This window comes from Ursus arctos, unplaced genomic scaffold, assembly GCF_023065955.2.
Source record: "Ursus arctos isolate Adak ecotype North America unplaced genomic scaffold, UrsArc2.0 scaffold_2, whole genome shotgun sequence".
NCBI classification, from domain to species: domain Eukaryota; kingdom Metazoa; phylum Chordata; class Mammalia; order Carnivora; family Ursidae; genus Ursus; species Ursus arctos.
In genome coordinates, this window is record NW_026622874.1 from 45,649,674 (window position 1) to 45,671,860 (window position 22,187).

The following is a 22,187-nucleotide window of genomic DNA, read 5'->3' on the forward strand; positions in this document are numbered from 1 at the left end:
TCTTATTAAGTTGTTGAGATAATACTCCTTTGACAGAAAAAAAAAAAAGAACATTTATCAAATCTTCATAAAAATGAAAGGACAACTGTGCTGTCATTCAGGAAAAGTACACAATGCTTCACAAGTATTTAACAGGGGATCTGACCTACTCTGTGTTGCCTAGGGTCGGAGAGCCTTCTGTGAGGAATGTTAAAGCTGATGTCTAAGAGATATTAGATATTAATCAGGCAAAGAGGGAACAATTCAAGGAAGAAGGAACAACAGGTACAACAGCCCTACGGATGGAAAAAAAACAAAGATATAAAAAGAGAAAGATTATTAAGAGCTGATGTTAGAAAGGTTAAAAAAGGGGGGGGAACAGGTAAAACCACATACAGCGCATGTTAAGAATTATGGTCTTTCATCCTAAGAGTAAAAGAAAACCACTGAAAATACAGCAATATTTGGATAAAAGAAAAAAAAGTTGAGGCTAGATCATGTCTAATGGCCTCTATCTTGACTGTTTTTGATGCACAGTGGCTACAACATGAAGAACACACTGAAAAGACATATCAGTGACAGGAGAAGAACAATTATGAGACTACTGCATAATCCTAGGAAGATATAAAAATAGTTTGGAGCAGAAGTATGGTAGTGATATGGAGATAAAGAATTCCAGAGATGTTATGAAGTAAGTCAACAGAACTTCATGATGCCTAGATATTGGAGGTAAAGGAGAGGGAAACAGGTGGCAAGGATAATGCCTAAAATCCTGGCCTGGGCACTGAGGAGATAATGATGTCATGTTTATAGAGAGAAAAAACACTGTATGAGATCCTGATTGACCAAGGAAGACATAGTAAAGGGCCATTAAGAAATATATAAAAGGACTGCAAAGTGGAACTAAGGGTCAACATATTACTAAAGCATCAACAATAATAAATTTTAACTACTACTCTGCAGACATATGAAAGAATGGAAAGTAATCAAAACTACAATGTATAGTATGAGCTTAGGAAACATTCATTAGTTTAATAAATACTTTTCAAGCAACAACTCTGTACCAGGTACTCTGTTCCCAGAACCAGGGATACACTAGAAAGCAAGAAAGATGTGGTTCCTACCTTTAGATCCTCATATTGAAAGAAAATCGTCAAGATAAACGAATAAAACAAGATTACCAGAAAACACCTGGAAGTCTTCCTGAGAAAGTGACCTCTGAACTAAGATCTGAATTATGAGAAGCCAGTTTTACTAAGAGCAAGAGGAAGAATGAATGAGACAAATAGAACTGCAAAGGCCAGGAATTTGACAAGTTTGCAGAAAACCAGAAAATAAACAGTAAAACGGAATTGCGGCCAGGACCTTTCTTAAAACCTTTACTATAGAGCAGGGAGTTGTGGTTCCTTAATCTGAATGGGGAAAAAATAAAATCACAATTTTACTTTCACCAACCTCTAACAGAAATTAACAAGTCCTTAAACCACAGCATGGCGTTGTCACTGAAAGAAATCAGGTGTTTTGATATCACATTACAACTGTTACAGATATCTTGAAATACTGTGTACACTCAATACACGTTAAAATTCCGGCATTTATTAGTCACTAGACCTTGTTATATAATGCATTAGTAGAGAAGCACAAATTACCATGTCATAAATTTGTATTTTTAAAGTCTCTTGATAATTTGCTTTCAATACAATCGGTCTTCTTTATCTTATGTATTTTATTTTATACATTAATATATTATTCAGGGGAGCCTGGGTGGCTCAGTCGGTTAAGCTTCTGGCTTTTGATTTCGGCTCAGGTCATGATCTCAGGGTCGTGAGATTAAGCCCCATGTAGGGCCCCATGCTCACTGCTATGATGTCCCTCTTCCTCTGCTCCTCCCCCTACTGCCGCTCACTCGGGTCTCAAATCAATCAAAATCAATCAATCAAATAAATAAATAAAATCTTTAAAAAAAATTATTGAGAGAGAGAACTCATATAGGTTCATAGGATTCACTAGTCCACCAAATGGGTCCATAGCACAAAAAAAAGACTATAACCTCTAATGTACAGAAAAAAAACCCAAAACACTATTCCTAACAACTAAATGCAACTTTTGGTGCTTGTTTGGGCCCTATTTCCAATGAATGAACTACAAAAAGTATTTTTCAAAAAAAAATCAAAGAAAAAGGAAAATGAATTGGGTGTAAGAGGATAAATTATTTTCTTTGGCAATATGCAATAATGCCTCTGTGGCTAAAGAATTCAGTATTTTTTGAAAGTGTAAAGTATGCAGGAACAGTGTCTGGGTTTTGCTTTACAATACTTACAATACTTCAGGAAAAAAGGGAGATGTGGAACAGATGAAGAGTGGTTTAAAAATAATTATAGAGGGGCACCTGGGTGGCTCAGCCGTTAAGCGTCTGCCTTCAGCTCAGGTCATGATCCCACAGTCCTAGGATCGAGCCCTGCATCAGGCTCCCTGTTCAGCGGGAAGCCTGCTTCTCCCTCTCACACTCCCCTTGCTTGTGTTCCCTCTCTCACTGTCTCTCTCTGTCAAATAAATAAAAATAAAAATAAATCTTAAAAAAATAAAAATAAGTAGAGAAATCTGTGTGATGGGCAGATAGAAAAAATCATATGCTATTTTCTCTAATTATATTTATGTTTGAAATTTCTCACAATTAAGGGGGGGAGGGGGCTCACTGATTGCTTTACAAAAAGAAGTTCCCAGAAGGGAAAAACAAATTTACAAAGAAGCACTGCTGTTTGAAGAACAAATCAAGAAAGATGCCCCTTTCCCCAGTCTGATGATATCCTTGACTACCTAGGTCATCTGACTTCATGAGGGTGAGAGCTTACTACGATTTCCCCCCACAATATTCAGGGAAGACAGCAGCATTTTTAAAAACAGCTTTGGCATGGGGCGCCTGGGTGGCACAGCGGTTAAGCGTCTGCCTTTAACTCAGGGCGTGATCCCGGCGTTATGGGATCGAGCCCCACGTCAGGCTCCTCTGCTGTGAGCCTGCTTCTTCCTCTCCCACTCCCCCTGCTTGTGTTTCCTCTCTCGCTGGCTGTCTCCATCTCTGTCGAATAAATAAATAAAATCTTTTTAATAAATAAATAAATAATTAAATAATTAAATAATTAAATAAATAAATAAAAACAGCTTTGGCACTATTCATATCTTATGAGTATGCACTCCTTTGTCTAACAGCACTCATTTCAAAGAAAAAAAAAACAATCTGCCATTATTATCAACTGCCTGGGCTTAGAAAATTAGTCTGATCAAACTAGCACATCTTAGAATTAGAAAGTGATGGAGTTTTTAAAAATGTATTATTTATTATTTATTTATTTAATTTTTTATTTTTGTTTTTTAATAGAAAGTGATGGTTTAAGAAAAATAGTAAGTTACAATCTTAAGCTAACAAGTACTGATGACATTTAGGCTTCACACTTAGGAGAACCTGACATTTGAAAGAACAGGGTAGGAGAAGGATGAGGGTAGCTAGGTAAATTGTGCTGCTTCTTTTTTTTTTTTTTTTTTAAAGATTTTATTTATTTATTTGACAGAGATAGAGACATCCAGTGAGAGAGGAAACACAAGCAGGGGGAGTGGGAGAGGAAGAAGCAGGCTCCCAGCAGAAGAGCCCGATGTGGGGCTCGATCCCATAACACCGGGATCACGCCCTGAGCCGAAGGCAGACGCTTAACCACTGTGCCACCCAGGCGCCCCGTAAATTGTGCTTCTTTACTAACGCATTATATAACAAACAATGCAGTGCCAGATCACTGGAATCTTCATGACTGTCAGAAAGCAAAAAATCTGAATGGGGATAGGAGAATGCTGTAGTTAGGCACCTGGACTATACAAGATCGTTCCCAGGATGTCAAATAATAACGAACTGAAAAGGAACCCTTTCCATTTCTGTAATTGGAATAGGCTACGTACATCTCTTCATTTTTGCGTATTTAAGATAGGAACACTAAGGAGGCTCTGCAATCTGCAGGAAGGTGGGCTTGCTAATCCTCTCCTTCTTGTCCATGCTTATTACTCTGTCCTGCTCTCCTCACTCCTCAACAGACTCATCAACTGCTCCTATTTCCACAGAAGTGTTTTCTCAGTCTGGCTGACAGATCAAAAAGCCTTATAACTTTGTTCCCCAAATATCACATTCTCACACAATCAGGAGAATGTGTTAACAAAACTCGATACATTCTTTTATTATGAGAAGTTTTCTTTAAAAAAAAAAATACCAAAAGTCCATTTTACTTGGCTTTGAGCAATAAAAAATTCCTTATTGTAAAAAATTGGTAAAATTTTAATTTCTTCAGTACTAGGAAATTTATAAGTTTCTCATTGCTGTTAGTCTAAAACCCAAGTCCACCATTAACAATTTTCATTTAATATTCCTCAATTTCCTAAGACAAATAGAAATAATAGTTCTAACTACATTACACAGGCAATAGCCATTATGCAAATGCCTCCACTCTTATACATTTAATGTTAAAAGTTAGTGTTCTTACTTAACGACTATGCCAAGTATGTGTGTGTTTAAATAACATACTTCCTAAAATTCATTTAAATATCAATTCCTCAGGCCATAAAATTCAACTCAAGTATTGACTGCTTGATTCAGTATACAAAATTTATTTTATGAACATCAGGTTCATAAAAATTTAACTTAAGGCAAGGAAGGATTCCCCCAAAGGGTTCAGAGGGAGTATGGCCCTGCTGACACCTTGATTTCAGACTTCTGGCCTCCAGAGCTGAGACAATATTAGTTGTTATAAGCAAAAGGGGGAAAAAAAAAAAAAAGCAAAGCCTAAAGTTAGCATCTATAGCTTAGTGGACCAAATTCAGACCCTTGCCTATTTTTCTATGTCCCATGGGCCATAACCGGTTTTTACATTTTTAAGGTGTAGAAAAAAAATTAAAATGATAATACTATTTCTTGACATGTAAAAATCACAAAATTCAAATTTCAGTACCCATAAAGGAAGTTTTACAGTTACTGGAATGTAACCATGCTCACTCATTACATACCATCTATGACTGCCTTTGCACCACAGCAGTTACGTACTTGAGACTGAGACCTCTCATGATTTAGCACTGCTGACTCGCACACAGCAAAAATGCAGTTTTATCATTTCATCCTATTTTAATTTTCTAAAAAGCATGTATCACTGATATTTTGTCTGTCTGTCCCTCCTCTATTTATCACTGCACTGCATCCCCACAGCCTATACCACTACCCAGCATATGGCAGGCACACAACAAATACTGGTCAAATGAATGCAAAAGACAGCACTTTGTGTCCCACATTTGTCCATACCGCAACATTTGAATTTTAACTCAAGTTTGGAACTTCCACCTAACCTTCAATTGACAACAATAAATCTGAAATGTAATGACATGCTAAAAAGGCAAATGTAAAGAAAATAATCTAACAAAATTCTAGAAACACCTTCAAAGTGACAAATATGCTCAGGTAATATCACATGCTCATGTACTGATATAAGCATTCGCCAGTATCTATCTGTATGAAAAGATAACTTTTTCAGAAACGAAATACATAAAAGATTTACAGAACATTTACAATCAATTTTGGTGATACAGAACACTAACTCTGAACCACAAAATGTTATCCTGCCACCAAAATAAATTAACATTCTTCTCATTAGCAGATCAGTATCACATAAAATTTTACTCATTATTATTATATTTGTCATTGAAAATTTGTGGAGATTTTGTTTATCTCCTGTTATGTAAATACCTACCTAAAATCTCTCATTTTGCCTATTAGCCTACAAGTCTAAATAATATACTATTTGGCCCTTTATAGAAAATGTCTGCCACCCCCCAATTTTAATCATTACATTTAAGCCTTTTAAATCATTACAAACTAGAAAATGTAAGGCAATAATGAAAACACTCTTAAACCACACAAATTCCTTTACATTAATTACTTTTGTTCATACCCAACCTACATTTCTCTACTCGCATTAAAAACAATTTCACAGTAAAGTTTCTAAGAATTCAGCTTAGATAACAAACAGAGTGGTTTTGGAAATTAGTTTTCCCTACAGACTTGATAATTGTTCAATGAATTCAACCTAAAATTACAAAGCAAAACAGAGCTTATATATGAAACTCCTACTGTAGTAAAAGACGAATTGCTTATTTTTTTATAGGCAAGCACCAAAAATCAGAACAGCATAAAGAAATAAAAGCCTACATAAAAATAGCAGTTTTTCATTGTAGACCAAATACAAATGTTAGCATAGTTTAAATGTACCAATGAGGACTTCAAGCACAGTTTTATCAGAATTATTTATGCATTTATGTGGGGGTGGATTATATGGAGAGGTACCATTTATGTGTGTAAGAGAAAAATACCTTCCTTCTCCTATTACTGAAAACAGTTCTAGTAAATTGTCTAGCTGAATTTTATATAAAAAGTATAACCAAGTAAATTGTGAACTAAAATCAGGAAAATTTTCTTTAGGACCAGTTATCCTTATTAAAAAAATCCTTAGTACTTAGCATTACATTATGTATATATGCACATCTTTCAAATAAATATGCCAAAGAAGCATTAAGATGGGTAAAAGATTTATCCCAAGACAGCATGATTATATATCTATTTATACAGTCTTCTACAACAGTACTCATATTAGTACTTCTCCATTTGTACTTTAATTATATTTGTTTTTGTACTCATTCTGACTGCATTCTAAATCTTAAATACCTTTATACAATGCAAAGAAAACACTTAAATTGTAATGTCTTGTAGCACTAAAATTACTGAATTAATCAGTAGAGTGGGATTTAAGTAACCTCATTAATTTATCACTCTGAGACTAAATGGAAGATAGAAATAAGTTATTTTCAAAATCCTGTAGGAAATTCTTGCTCCTTGTGTCCCCTTCCAAATCAACACATCTAAACAGGACTAATCCTAGATCTACAGCTCAGACTTCTAGCTAGGCCACCTACCGTTGCCTACTCTCTCTAGTGACAGATCAGAACCTTTGGATATCGACATCATGAATTTTAAATTCAAAAGATCTAGTCCCTAATCAACACCTTTTAAGAAATCAAATAGAAGAGAATGAGATATTAGTCCTAAACTTAAATCAGTAATCTATACATCTAAAGAAATACATCATATTTACTTGGAATTAGTCAGACACACCAGTAAGAACAGAAGTCACAATGGCAAATGATGACAAAGCCCCTCTAAGCAGTAACCAAGGAGAAAGGTTCCCTGGTCTTGCAAACATGTCTGTCTTTATTGAAGAGATGCAAATATCAAGCAGCCTTACTCTAAAACCATTAAACATCTGAAGGATATAATTTAATGTCACTGTGCAAACTTATCATTATACCATGATCTCCCATGAGCTTCTTTACACAGAGAACACGTATACAAGAGCTGACTATCCAGCATTCTTGACAATTACATTCCTCAGTGTAAATTAGTAAATCAGCATTTAGCAATTCAAATGCTACTCTCATAAGCTTAAATAACAAATCTCTCATGGTATCATTACCATGGTATTATTACCCAGTTTTTCAGCCTTTTTCCAGGCCATAGCAAATTAATAAGGAAATGCCACCCTATTGGGTAACCTGGGATCCATGCAACTAATCTTCCCAGGGGAATACGACCTTCTGTGTCACTGTTCATCAGCAGCAGTTACTTATGCTTTTATCTGTTACATAACAAAGCTGTTGGCGAAAATTAACGCAATTAGAACCAGCTTATATGACCATGGACTGGTCTTCAGTAATCCACAAGAGGGTTCCAATATAAAATATAAATGTAATCCCACCACTATTCCATAATGATGCATGTTGCATCAGCACGCTCATGTTTATAAAGCCTTAAAAAATATATTATACAAACTTTTCAAAAATACTAATAATGACTCTAAATGTTTAGAAATAAATCAAATGTGTACTACAGGTCTCCCAAAATTTGGTATCTACCAATTTATTGGAAGATATTATATCTATTACATTTAGTCAAGATAAAGAAAAAATGTTACCAACATAAATTTATTTAAATAATTAAGCTTTTAATGTTTATTTTTCCTGTTAAAGTAACTTTTGTAGGGGAAAAAAATGTGACAATATATACCAAAGTTCTTCAGGAATTATGATGTACCCACAAATTTACTATCAGAATGGCTGATTATGATGTAGTTCTATATTAAAACTTAACAATTCCTAAGGACACTGAAATATTTTGTATAACCTTTTAAGATAAAATTATGTTTCAATCATATCAGAAACTGAATTTTTTTTTGTTTTTTTAATAAAGAAAACTAAAAGCTTTCTATATAACAGAAGTCCCAATTTTTCCAAATGGTCAAAGAACTGCTTAATTTTAGTTCTCAAATTTGATATATTAAAATATATGAGGAATTCAATTCCAGAATGTTTATAGCAACACATGTATAAGACAGAAATGACAGACACTGAAAAGATTTGAAGCATCTATCAAATTTAGGATGGTAAATCATTAGATGGATAGTGTCCAGAATTCACTGTTTGTAGATGATGATATTAAATCAGTTATTTCGGACTTAAAATTTTGTAAAATATTAAATTGACTTGATTTCAAAATAACTGTTTGATCTTATATATTACTGCAAAAATCTAAATGCAAAGAACAAATGTTTTTTAATGACAACATAAAATATGACAACTTCAATAGTGAGTTAATTACCTGAGTTCTATGGTATGCCTTTTACCTCCAATGAAGTCAAAATAAAATCTTAAAAAAGCTTTAATTCCTTAGCATTTCAAATGAATGTCTTCAACTTATTCACAGCAAAGCACCATTCTGAAATTTCAAATAAGAACTCAGTTTCTAAATACTAAGATTTGTCCAGACCAGAAGTAAGTAAGAGTTTAAAAACAGATACTTAAAGTGAACGTGGGAACAGTCACTCACAGAGGAACATGAGAAGCAGGAAAGACAAGAAGAACAACACTAAAAGAAACATCCATCAAGAAAAAGACCTGGAAAAGAAACCAAAACTTAGAATTAAAGATCAAATGAGGTTTGGCAGGATTGGGGAAAGGGAAGGTAAAGGGATGAACTAACTAGAAATGCAATGAATATTAAGACAAATATAATTAAGACAACAAAGAAAATAAAATTTGAATGTAGGATTTATACAAAAGATTGAAATTCATTGAAGATTTAAATCAATTTATGAAGACCTAGAAACTGATACAGCAAACTAAAACTCAGCCAACAACCACCAACAGAAAAGTACCTATCAAGGAAATACCTAAACATCCAATTATAGACTATTATTAAATATACTAGCTTTCTTCATATGAACAAACTGATTCAAATCATTTGGTATGAAATTAAGGGAAATATTAAATATGAACTTTTTTCCTCAAAATAAGGGAAATATATAATATATAAAATACAGTCATGCCTGTATTAAACAACAATGGTAGTTAGTCTAAAATTATACCTGAGAAGGAGTTAGAATTTAAAAGCAATGAAGTATGTTCAATGGACTGAAGTACTGATGAAGGTAAATAGAAACTGGAATAAAACACTGTATTGTAGCAGGTTCAAGAGAGATTTTTTTTTTTAAAAGTTTGCTTTTGTGCATATCTGGGTCATAAATAACTATAGCATTATACATGGAATTACAATTAAAAGATTTTATATAATCAAAATGAAATTTATAGTATAAATTTTTATCATGCCGTTAAGAAAATACTATATTTCCAAACTGGTTTCTATTTTCTCCTGTTCTTACACTGATCAATATTAAAGCACTGAAGAAAAGGTGACACTAACATTGTTATTAAAAATTACACAACAGTTTCTAGGCTACTTCTGACATATGTGCCAAGGTTAACTTTGTTTCTTTCAAAAATAAGTCTCAGAAGTTCTGTGACTATATTAACTACATGGTCATGAGTAGATTAATTTTAAAGACACCTTATAGATTTTATTAAAATCTCTAAGATACTTTGGATAAAACAATAATTACTCTTTAAAGAAATGTAAAGCTAAATTAATGGAGTTTAATTGTATAGGCTTACACCAAAAGTACCATCCACTGTGCAATGGATTTTCAATAAAGCACAATAAAATACATAAACTAAAAAAAACAAAAAAGCAGTATTATAAAAATAATGTACTTTATATGCATTAAAATTTCCTGACACCTACTGTTTTTATAATTCATTTTTCTTGAATTAGATTATTTCTTGAATTAAATTAGCATCAAATGTTGACTATGTTGACAAAACACAAAGGTAGAATTAGATTTTAATAAATCTCTCTTACCACAAGGAGTATCAGTGGAAGGAGATTAATACACACCCATCTAAATAAGTGTTCAGTATAAATACTACCTAACTTAAAAAAGGAGAGGAGGGTATTTTCTGTATTACTCAGTATAAAAAGTTTACAAAACATTACCCATGTTTAAATATAAAAATATTCCTCAAAAACTATAATTAATTCAATGCTACAAGTGAACAGCACTGAAAAGAACAATGTAAACAAGGTGATATATGTAAACCTCTAAACAAATGCCAGAGAAGTTATTATAATACCATTTTTGAGATGACAAAACTAATGCCTAATTTGCTGCAACAAAGAGGCCAACAAATCATAACAGAAAACTCTCTCTTGCACCTTATCTTCCCTGTATACAGACACAGTCCAGATCTATAATGAGCACGTTAAAAAAAAAAAAAAGAAAAAAAGCTGGAAAAATCACTGGGAAAAACTACTATAAAAAGGATATGAGAGGTGTTTTGAGTACAGAGAAAAAAATATTGTCTAAGTGATGAACTCTTAGAAAAGTCTATAAAAATGCAAACATTATAAATAAAACTGTACAAAATATTAACATGTTACTACTTAGGTATTACTTCATATAACAGGTAGTAAACATATAAAATTAACTTCCAAAAGCTTAAGACATAGAACAAGTTACTGACAGAAACCAAGTAATATTTTGTTTTGTTTGGGGGTACACTTTTATATTGCTCAGGTGGACGGAGAACAGAACCACCCAGTTCCCTGAAGTATCAAGATAGCCAACAAGTTCTGAAGATTATTTTAAGTGCAATATAATATTCAAGCAGGATAATATACCAATGTAAATACAGAATGCAAATAATTTGAATTATAAAATAATATTCTTATTTATAATTACAACAACTTATTAAAATCCCAATTATGCTCTTTAATTTTTTTTAATTTTTATTGGAAGTATAGTTCACATAAAGTAGTTTCAATATAAAAATAGTGATTCAATAATTATACATATTATGAAATGCTCACCATGATAAGTGTAATACAATACTAAATATATTCCTATGCTGCGCTTTTCATTCCATGTGACTTGTTTTATAACTGATAGTTTGTACCTCTTAATCCCCTTCACCGATGTCACCCATTCCCCCATATACTTCTTTTGATCAAATAATTTAAATCTAAATAAATTTCATTAAAAAAAATTTTAAGTAAGATCTATGCCAAAAATGTGGAGCTTGAACTCATGACCCTGAGATCAAGAGTCACATGCTCCACCAACTAAGCAGCCAGATGTCCCTTATTTCTTTTTATATATGAGTCCCAACAGGTAGTCAGAAAAGCCTAACCTAGCTAAGTTATCACCCACTATATGATAACTTCTTTGCAGCCATTTTCTCTCACAGGGTAAAGAACACTAAGATAAACATATACAGCCACAGTAAAAATATCCCAATTACTAAAAAGGAAAAGAGTTTCCATAATATTTAAATAAACTAGTCTTCATAACTTTGAATGAACATGGCATCATTAAACATGTAATATTAAATACATCTGTGAAACTATAGTTGCCTACATTTACACTTAAATCAAAGTGAGATTATACATAAAATTGTAAATTCATAATAAAAGTAACCATTATTTGAGTCTTCCCTGTGCTAAGCATTTTACATAGTGTTTCTTTTAGTCCTCAACAAGACTGTAAGTTCTATTATCTTTATTACAAAATAAAAACAAGACCACTCATTGAAAGGTTAAATAATCTCACCTTCATTAGTGGCATATTGAGTGGAAGAGTTGGGACTCACAGCCAGAACTGACTTTGAACCCTTAAATATGTAGCGCTTTCAACTGATTACCTTCTTTAACAAGATATCACTGCCTTTATTTAGATCAAGACTTTCAAACTCAAAGGCCAGTAGGGTCTAAGAAGGTAGTACCACTGACCCTTGAACAATATGGGTTTGAGCTGCACAGATGCACTTATATGTGGATATTTTTATAGTACAGTATCATAAATGTATTTCTCTTCCTTACTTCTAAACGTTTTCTTGTCTCTAGCTAGCTTTATTTTAAGATGCAGTATATAATACATCTAACATAAAAAATATGTGTTAATAGACTGTATGTTATCTGTAAGGCTTCCAGGCAACAAGAGGTTATTAGTAGTTAAGTCTGGGCAAGTCAAAAGTTATGTGCAATATGCAAATTTTCAACTGCCTGCAAGGGGGTTGGGGGGTATCAGTACCCCTAACCTCAGTGTTGTTTAAGGGCCAACTGCATAAATAAGTTAAGACTAGATCGAAGTCAACAGAGCAGTGAGGCCTATGGGCAACCTAAAGAAAACATCCCATCTAAAGGTAGTCATTGTTTGGATTAGTGTGACTCTAAATACACTAGACTATAGACCCGGTACCCAGTCATGCCAGACAGCTTTTCAAAAGAAGCTGAAAATCCAGACCGTTTTTGTGACATACTTTTATTTTTAAATCTTAGTGCATAAAATAAAATTTTGAATGACAGTGGATGCCTAATAAAACATATGTGGGACCACATTTAGATTGGCACAATGAATGATCCCAGAAGTATGCTAAGAGAGGCATATGATGTCAGTGCACTAGTATTTATAAACAGGCTGCATCTAACTCTGGGAAGAAATTTTCCCACAGGCACCCTTAAAATCTACACAATAACTATTACAATAAGCACTCAAAAAATATTTACTGAAGGAAAATAAGGGAAGGAAAGAAGAGTGTTTAGTAAGAAAGTCTTAATCAACTGTCTCCATCCTCTGCTAGCCTAGACACTAGACACAATTCTACAGCATTACTGTTACTAGAGCACTTCCATTAACACTCTACAGCACTGCTGTTACTAGAGCACTTTCATTAACACTCCAAGCAAAGATGAACAAGTTAATTAATAACCGAATGAGAATGAAGAAAACTTTGTAAAACAGGGGAGCTGGAGGTTACTAATAAATGTGTTCCTTCTTAAGAATATAACTTTATGTTGAGAGATTGAGATTCTGGATTTTACTAAATAGTGAAAGCTGATGGCGATTACAACTCTAATGTGGATACTGAATATCTACCCAACTGTACCTACTACTAGGAAAATGGTTCCCCAAAAAAGGCTTATTATAAAAACTACAATTCCATTAGAGTCAACTCAAAGAACAATCTTAAAGGAAAGCTTTTGATCTGCACAATTTCAGAGTGTAAAATGTTTCCTCTAAAATGAAGACAGCAAGGTAATTAAGAGTCAGTGATACTCAGTAAGAACCAAGAAAAGAATGAATAGAGGCTAGAGTATGTGACCTTCCTACCTGAGCATTAATAAGCTAGATTGGGAGGTTAGAATGAAGTAGTTCTCAATTCAATTATCAAATTGTCACAAATAACAAGAGTGAACTGTGATCATATCTTTTTATTCCTTCTCCAGTGGAACCACAGATAAGTTCTTTGCCAACATAGAAAAGTCTTGATCATCTCCTCTTCTTTTCTATATAACGAAAAGCACTGTCAACTGCATTTACTTAGTCTAAGATGGCTCCTTTCACAAAAGGAATCCATGCAAATACATTCTGATGTTCCCTATACTAAATGGTTTCTAGTCCCAACCCATAACTACTAAGATAGTTTCACTTAAACTGGTTCTACACAATTCTAGTTCTTCCCAGTGTTCTCAAAAGGAGGGAGAAAAGGGGCAAACACTAGGGGCAAACAAGCCTGGGAAAAAGAGCGTATACGACTGTATTCCAATTTAGATATTCATATATTCTGTACCACAAAATCTGTTTAATCTAGTATTTCTTAAACAATATACAACCCAACTAACATATTTTGGGGTAAGTCTACCAACTCGGAAAAGCCCTTGAGCAACTCCAACATCCATGTCTTAAGCTACTGTACTTCTTGGCCTAAGTCAAAAGTTAACCAGACTCAAGTATACAAACTTGTAACTTTAAAGATACCTGGGCTTCTATTCATATAATGAATTTGTATAAATTATTATCTTCATTAAAAAATATTATCTAATACCCTGCCAGAGCCTTAATTTTTTATAAATTTCAATAACTTATGATTCTTACGAAATACTCTCAAAACACATGCTTTCTCTATAACAAATTCAGACAAAAAAATAAATTACATAAAAATTTTCTAGCCATCTGCACAACTTGATTAACTGAATTTTGTATCTAAAAGGACTCCGGTGTCTTGCATTTAAAAGATATATAGACCCGTCCTAATATAGACTGATAATTTTAATAACTATGTAGATCAACTGAACATGCCAAAACCCTGAAAAACAGTGGTACCTAAAATGAGCTCATATGTAAACTAGAAAGGAAGTCACATCTGTGCAACAAAGCCTTTAACATATATTTAACTGCTTTTGCGTGTCTGGCTGGGTATCACAAGAGAAATCCTCATTGGAAAATAAGACAAAGTTGGTGAAACTCAAAAGCTCATAAATAGGTAATAATTCCAAAGAAAAAAACATTACACTGGAAGCGTAAGCTTGAGATTCACGTAAAAGAAACAATCATCATAGCAACTTCAAAGCTTTCAAGTTCAAACTTCTGCATGTATTCTCTAACAACTGCTAAAATGAATCAGGTCACAAACGGTAAAGATATTCAAACGGGGCATTAAAATATGGAAAGTACCAACAATTTGACCATATTTAGTCTTTCTGTTGCATTCCCACACAATGTCTTTATGTGATTATCTCTGTAAAAACAAACAACATAAATTTGTTTAAATTCTCCTCTCTTGTAAGTATATTTAGAAGCCAAGTCTAATGAGGAAGCAGAGCCGTATTACTCTAATTAAGAAGCTGTCCTTGGATTTTAGAAAAACTGTTCTGTAAAAAGCATCACTATAAAAACTATCACTGATTTTACTATTTGAACAGAAGCTCAGCAATGAAACCAATTTCATGGCATTTCAGATGAGACAAAAGTTAAAACAACAATGACCACAACCACAAAAAACTCCCTCTGATGGTTACCTAAGTATAACAACCGCAGTTCCACGATTAACTCACTTAGGGAATAGCCAATAAGCAAGTTCTATTCTCAAGAAAATGTCAATAAATGAATCTTTTAAAAATTTAATCTTACGGCCATGAGCTACATCTTGAAATCAGGAAGAACTAGACAAATCTAGTAAGATAAGTGTATCTCATCTTTTACCACCTTTCCCTCATTCTCTACGCTGCGGAGATACTGGCCTCATGCTGTTACTCACTGGGCCTCAGTCTTGACCCTTGAGCAGTCTTTCATAGAATGCTTTTCTGCAAGGTCTGTGCTCAACAGTCACCTGCTCAGAGAGGCCCCTCTGACTACTCTCTCTACAGAAGCCCTGTCTGTCTTATTTATATCTATAGTCCCAGCAACTGGATCAGGGTCTGCCACAAGCGCTCAATAAGTACTTGTTAAATGAATTAATGAGTTCACATTCAATTTCAATCATACAAAACAAATCTGATGACAAGTTAAAAACAAGTGTATTAGCAAAATATCTAATACTCAATTCCAATTTGAAGTCCAGGGGAAAAAAAAAAAGGTCAACTTTTAGTATCAGATTCTCCACATTTATTTGCTATATGCTCTGGAAAAGCATGACAAGATATATTTTAATTCTGAGAAATCACAGCAAATATATGATGATTCCATGTCATATTGAGTCCTCAAAGATCTGATGATTCGTAAACAAAGACAAAGTAAGTTTGGTATTAGCTTTAAAATATATAGGTACTCTAATACATATACATAGTATTTTAAAGTATATTAATAATCTGTAATATAAATACTCAAAATAAGGTTAACAGAATTCCTGCTCTACATTACCAAATTCTATCTATCACTGACTAAATAAAAATTAAGTGTTGAATAGGGGCCTGGTCAGAACATCCAGAAATAATCATTTTTAGTATGTTAAAAAAGTATAAAGGAAAGTCTGCCAAAAGTGAGCCAAAGGCTTGTAATTGTGGACATCTAAGTGCCTGGTTCTGGCAAGTATGCACTTTGTAAATATTGCACCAACCATTACAATCTGTTTTTTTAAAGAGCATAAGGCATAACATTTTAAAGAACATAAGATACTATGGAAAATAATTCTCCTAAATTAGACCTTGTAAATCTTCACTGGCATTAAATACTCTAACCAACCTACTAACCAGGTAGCATCCATCCTACTTGTAAATTAATCAAAACAGCTTTTATTTAAACACACCCAACTCAGCTAAACCAAAAAAAGGATATCCATAAATCAAATAATCACCGTACAGATCTATCAGCACCATTAGTCATTAAAGATAAACGTTTGAAATAGAAAATAACGGAGAACAAAGATTTTCTTCAACATCCGCTACTCACATAAAGCGCCTGAAACAAAAGAACCTCTGCAGTCAAAGTGACTTACCGTTACAGATTTCAGTGTCATACCGTGGTACGTGCCCATAGTGTCGATTTTGAAGCCCTCCGTTTCTACAAAGAAAGGGGGTTTGCAATTAGATTTTATGTATTTCATGATCAATAACAAACCTAAAGTAATAATCTGTGTTATAATCTGACAGTTTAATAGTATAGCAAAGCATCAAACGTACTATACATAGAAAATTAAATTACATATATATGAAGATAAAAACCTTAAAAGGGATACTAGTCCCAAAAATATATTCAATACACGCCAGCAAAGCCTTTGTGTAGAAGTTGGTTAAGACTATTTCTACAATTGTGTTCAAAAGTCTGGATATTTTGGGAATATCAAAAATTAGACTGAATAAAATACTTTATAACTTCTAAATTATTTACCTCTAATACTCAATTACAGTAGCACTAAAAGCCTTAAAATATAAAAAGCTGTGTTTCAAAATTATAATCATAGGCATATGTTACATTATTTGTAGAAAAGCAATGCTGTGAATAGTGATAAAGGATCCAGGAGAAAATTTCAATATGCCTTTCTATAAAGGCATATTACATTAATACAAATACATTAAATATTTTACACATTGCAAGCTATATGTCTCTATCACAACTACTGATTTTGCAGGTACAGTGCAAAAGTAAGATAAACAAATACGTAAACAAATGGGCATGGCCTGATTTGGCCCACAGAAGACTGGATTTGGTCCGTGAGCTATAATTTGCCAAACCCTACTTTACATAATTTGTTCCACAAGAAAAACACCTCAGTAAATAAAAGAATGAACCACTGTATTTCTACAGCATGTAGTCACAGTACATGCCTTTAACCAGTAAATGAAGTCACCACACAAAATTCACTGTATAGAAGTAATATATCCTTTAATGAAGCTTAAATAGAGATTTCAGATTAAGCAGAAAAAAAATCGTAAAAGTTAAACTTCCAGTTGCTTCTACCTCATTTTTTCCCCACAAATCAAGATAAATGAAGATCCCAAGAGATATTACAATGACATTAGTGCCACTTCACTAACCACCACAATAACATGGAAATGGTTCACTACTGCATTAGCCAGTATACCACGTAGGCTATGCCAAAATAAGCCCTCACAGTTTCTAAAATCTATGCTTCCCAAGATCTCAATGTATACATTTATAATTTCAGAAACATGATTTTATATATAGAATCTCCAGTCTGAACTTCTGAGAGGCAGAATATTAATAATAGGAAATATTTATAGATAGATTATATACCAGTCACTATTCAAACACTTCATTAACTAGTTTAATCCCCACAATGAAACTAAAAGATAGATACTAAAACTATTATCAGTATTGCAATGAAACGCAAGAGGAAATTAAAACAGAATGCAGTTAATTTATCAAAATTCACACAAAAAGTAACTGTGATACAGGCAATCTGGATCCATAATCCATGCAGTTAACCAGGGGTTGGCAATTTTTTTTTTGAGAGAGAGACAAAGACTGTGCAATCGAGCATGATGGGGATGAGAGGCAGAGGGAGAGAGAGAATCCCAAGCAGGCTCCACACCTATTGTGGAGCCCAACGCAGGGTTCAATCTCACAACCCTGAGATCATGCCCTGAGCTGAAATCAAGAGTCAGACACTTAACCGACTGAGCTACCCAGGCGCCCCAAGGGTTGGTAAATGTATTCTGTAAAAGACCAGATAGTATTTTAAGGTTCTGCAGGCCCGACAATCTCTGTCACAACTTAACACTGCTATCACAACACCAAGGAACCACAGATAATACAAAAATGAATGCCACTGTGTTCTAGCAAAAGTTTATTCATAATATGTGTTGGACCAGATTTGGCCTGCAGATGTTTGCCAACACCTGCTTGTGAACATCAGGCTACACTACCTCTCACATTTAGCACCACCAAAGTAAAGGGAATATAATAATTAAGTAACTTGCCTTCTTTTCCTTTGAATCTTTCCTGGTCGTATCTGTTGTAGGCAGCTGGGATAGGCTGTTTGGTACGCAATGTGGGATCCTGTAGAAAAATTAATTATGAGTTACATGTTAATATTTTAAATTGTTACTTAAAACTCAGAATAAAAGCCATGATAAGTATATTATTTTCTAAGATTTTTTTCTTAAAATAGCCAATAAGACAGAAGTGGGGAGTCATTTGATTCTTATTTTCAAGATACTGTTTACTGGTAGAAAATTATCATTGCTATCAGGGACAAGGGCAATGGACTCCAAATAAACTTGTATCAAGGCAAAATGCAAAACTCTTACAAACTGCAGAAATAAAATAGGTGTGCTTAATAATTTCATTCTGATTAAATTTCTTCATGAAATAATAAAACTCAATTATGAATTGCTTTTAACAAAAAAACTTAATTCAAAGTTTACTGAACTGACATTTTAGAGCCTTTTAACAAAATTATTCTCCAAACTGTTATTAATACTTAAATGTGTAAGATAAGACTGAAGCTAATAAAGGTGTTATTTGTGAAGATACTTAGAATAAGTTGTCAATCTAATGATGTAAGCTTAATTCACAAATACTTTATCTAAAATTCAGTCTAGGGACACCTGGGTGGCTCGGTCAGTTAAGCATCTGCCTTTAACTCTGATCATGACCCCAGGGTCCTGGAATTGAGCCCCACATTGGGCTCCCTGCTTCTCCCTCTTCTCGTGCTCTGTCAAATAAATAAAATCTTTAAAAAAATTTCTTAAAAAAAAATTCAGTCTATAATAATCTAAAAAAGCATATTTAAAGAATATTCCCTAAATTACTTGGGAAATTCATGGTATTCAGAAAGACTAAAGTACTTTTCATTTTGTTACAACAGGATGCTACCCTAAGTATTAATCGAGATAAAAGATGGTTAATTCAAGATGCTCACTAGGTATACACTATAGTTAAATGCCGAAATTAAAATTTTTATGTATCTTAATGATTATAGAAATACAAAAAAAAAAAAAAAAACCTCTATCACAAGGATAATGGTTCAACTGTTTTAAGATCTGACATAAGTTTCCTACCAAATGCTATTCAAATCAACCAATTCATAATTATAAGCACCCTGTGTTTTACCATCACAATATTTGTTTCACTACTTTTTTTTACTCATCTCTATGTCTTACAAGACTTTAAGCTCGAGGAGTGCAGGTATCTCTTGTATTTTTGTCAGCACACTGCCTGACAATAGTAGGCACTTAAGTACCTACTGGAAAGTCAACTCGAAGTATTAACCTAAATACCAATAAAAGTCCATTACCTCTTAAGAATTAAATACCAATGATTTTATGAACAAGCAAAACTACTAGATATTTCAAAGACTGTATTAGTGCTCTTTCAAATTTTAATATATTTTTTAAAAATGTATATAACATAAAAACAATTTTATTTCCTTTGTTGAATCATATGAAACTAGCTGAAAGGATTTTCAACAAAACTGGAGGACACATTTTAGTTTAAATATAGGCTATATGCCATACACGAAATTTACTTTGGAGAGGTCCTAAGTGGCAACTCAATGAGTGAGGCAGTCAACTCTCCAAATGGCTAAAACTAAGGTACAATGAAGAACCAAATCATCTGTGATCAGGAGAAACACAACACATTCACCAGGAAGTCACAGATACCAAAGATTTCAGAAAAAGCCCCAAAATGGGCTGTAATAGGGATTTATATCTCTAACAATGGTAATGATTCTCCCAAGCAAGAATGAATAGGTCTGTTACTTTACACAACTTCTCAGAGGGCTTTTCCTAATTCACCCCTTTCAGATTCTAACCCATGCGTGTTTCTAAGAATTATTGCTTAAGTAACTTTTTTTTTTTTTTTTCTGTTTTGGTTGCTTGGCATTTTTTAAGTTGTTACTATTGTTGGTTTATCTTTTAACCACCATCCCAGCCTCACCTATTTCTCACACTCCTCACCTACCCCCACCTCTAGCAACCACCAATCAGTCCCCTGTATCTATAAGCTTTTTGTTTTTAGATTCCACATATAAAAGAGATCACAAGGCATTTGTCTTTCTCTAACCTACCTCACTTAGCATAATGCCCTCAAGGTCCATCCATGTTGTTGCAAAAGTCAAAATTACATTATATGTTATGGCTGAACATCATTCCATTGTGTGTATATACCACAATTTCTTTATCCATTCATCCATCAATGGACACTTGTTTCTGTTTCTTGGCTATTGTAAATAATGTTGCAATGAACATGAAGGTGCACATATCTTTTCAAGTTAGTGTTTTCATTTTCTTCAAATAAATACCCAGAAGTAGAACTGCTGGTTCATACAACAGCTCTATTTTTAATTTTTTAAGGAACTTCAATGCTGTTTTCACTAGTGGCTATGCCAATTAGCATTCCCATCAAGAGTGCATAAGGGTTCCTTTTGCCCCATATCTTTGCCAACACTTACTTCCTGTCTTTTTGATAACAGCCAACCCAACTTTTGTGAGGTGAGATCTCACTGTGGGGAAGATTTTCACATATTTCAAGAATATTGAAGCAGCAAAAGATTTAAAGGCTACTGATTTAAAAACTTGAAGATGACATGTTTTCAAAATTACAATACTGAAAAACAAGAGTCATCTTCATTAAAATTAATATATAAGCAGTAAAACATTCTTACCACAGGTGCTGCATTTGGGGCTGGCCGCTGTTCAGGTGCACGCCCTTCTTCTCTAGCTTTTACAGACTGAAGAATTGCAAAAATATTCTTGGAAAAATTCTAAAATATAAATGGATTAATTAGTCCACTTTAAGTATTCAAGGCAGTAAGTTTATTTAATAAACAATTTCAGACTGTTTTCTTCCTATTAATTCTTCCCTACTACATCACTGAGGTGTTCTTTACTATACACACAAATAAAAATCGAATTACTACTTAAAAACTGATTCCAAAACAAAATATTGTAAATACATTGTTATTCATTGATTTTTATTTTACTTAAACTGTTTAATTGGTTATAAATGTATGCATATTCTGCATCTATTCAAATATGTAGCTAAGAAACAAGTTATTGAAATAAAAATGAGATTTGCTGTCACAAGAGGCTTAATTCTCAAAGAAATCAATTACTATATCTTCTTCTAGGTATAATAAACTCCAGTTCTAATCTCAGATTGCTACAATTTATATGAGATGTGGAAACCTTTAAAATACTGTTTGTTAGGAGTTATTGTACACTTTTAAAAGATTTTTAAATTGGGAAGTATTTTTAAAAACTTGATTCATGCCAAGATGCCAGGAGTTAATCAACCACTGCTTTTGCACCAGCAGTGCAAAAGTCAAAACAGTAACAAATGCAAACAAAGTCTTAATCCTATGAAAATCACTGAAAATATATGAAAATCAAATCTCATACTTTAAAAATAATAAAGTATTGTGTGAGAGACACTAAATCTAGAAGAATCCATGTTATCAGCTATTTTTGTGTGGTAGAATTTCAGGTGATTATTATCTTC

The 22,187-nt window shown here is 33.3% G+C and overlaps 1 protein-coding gene across 1 annotated transcript in view; it reads right to left on the reverse strand.

Annotated features, from left to right (window-relative positions):
• CDC73 (cell division cycle 73) overlaps positions 1–22,187 on the reverse strand; it is a 116,040-nt gene that overhangs the window by 68,994 nt on the left and 24,859 nt on the right. The window contains exons 8-10 of the mRNA XM_026517367.4: positions 21,352–21,450; positions 18,662–18,740; positions 16,717–16,781 (exon numbers count right to left, since the gene is read on the reverse strand). Of these exons, the coding sequence (XP_026373152.1) occupies positions 16,717–16,781; positions 18,662–18,740; positions 21,352–21,450 (243 nt within the window). The remainder of the gene's footprint in view (positions 1–16,716; positions 16,782–18,661; positions 18,741–21,351; positions 21,451–22,187) is intronic.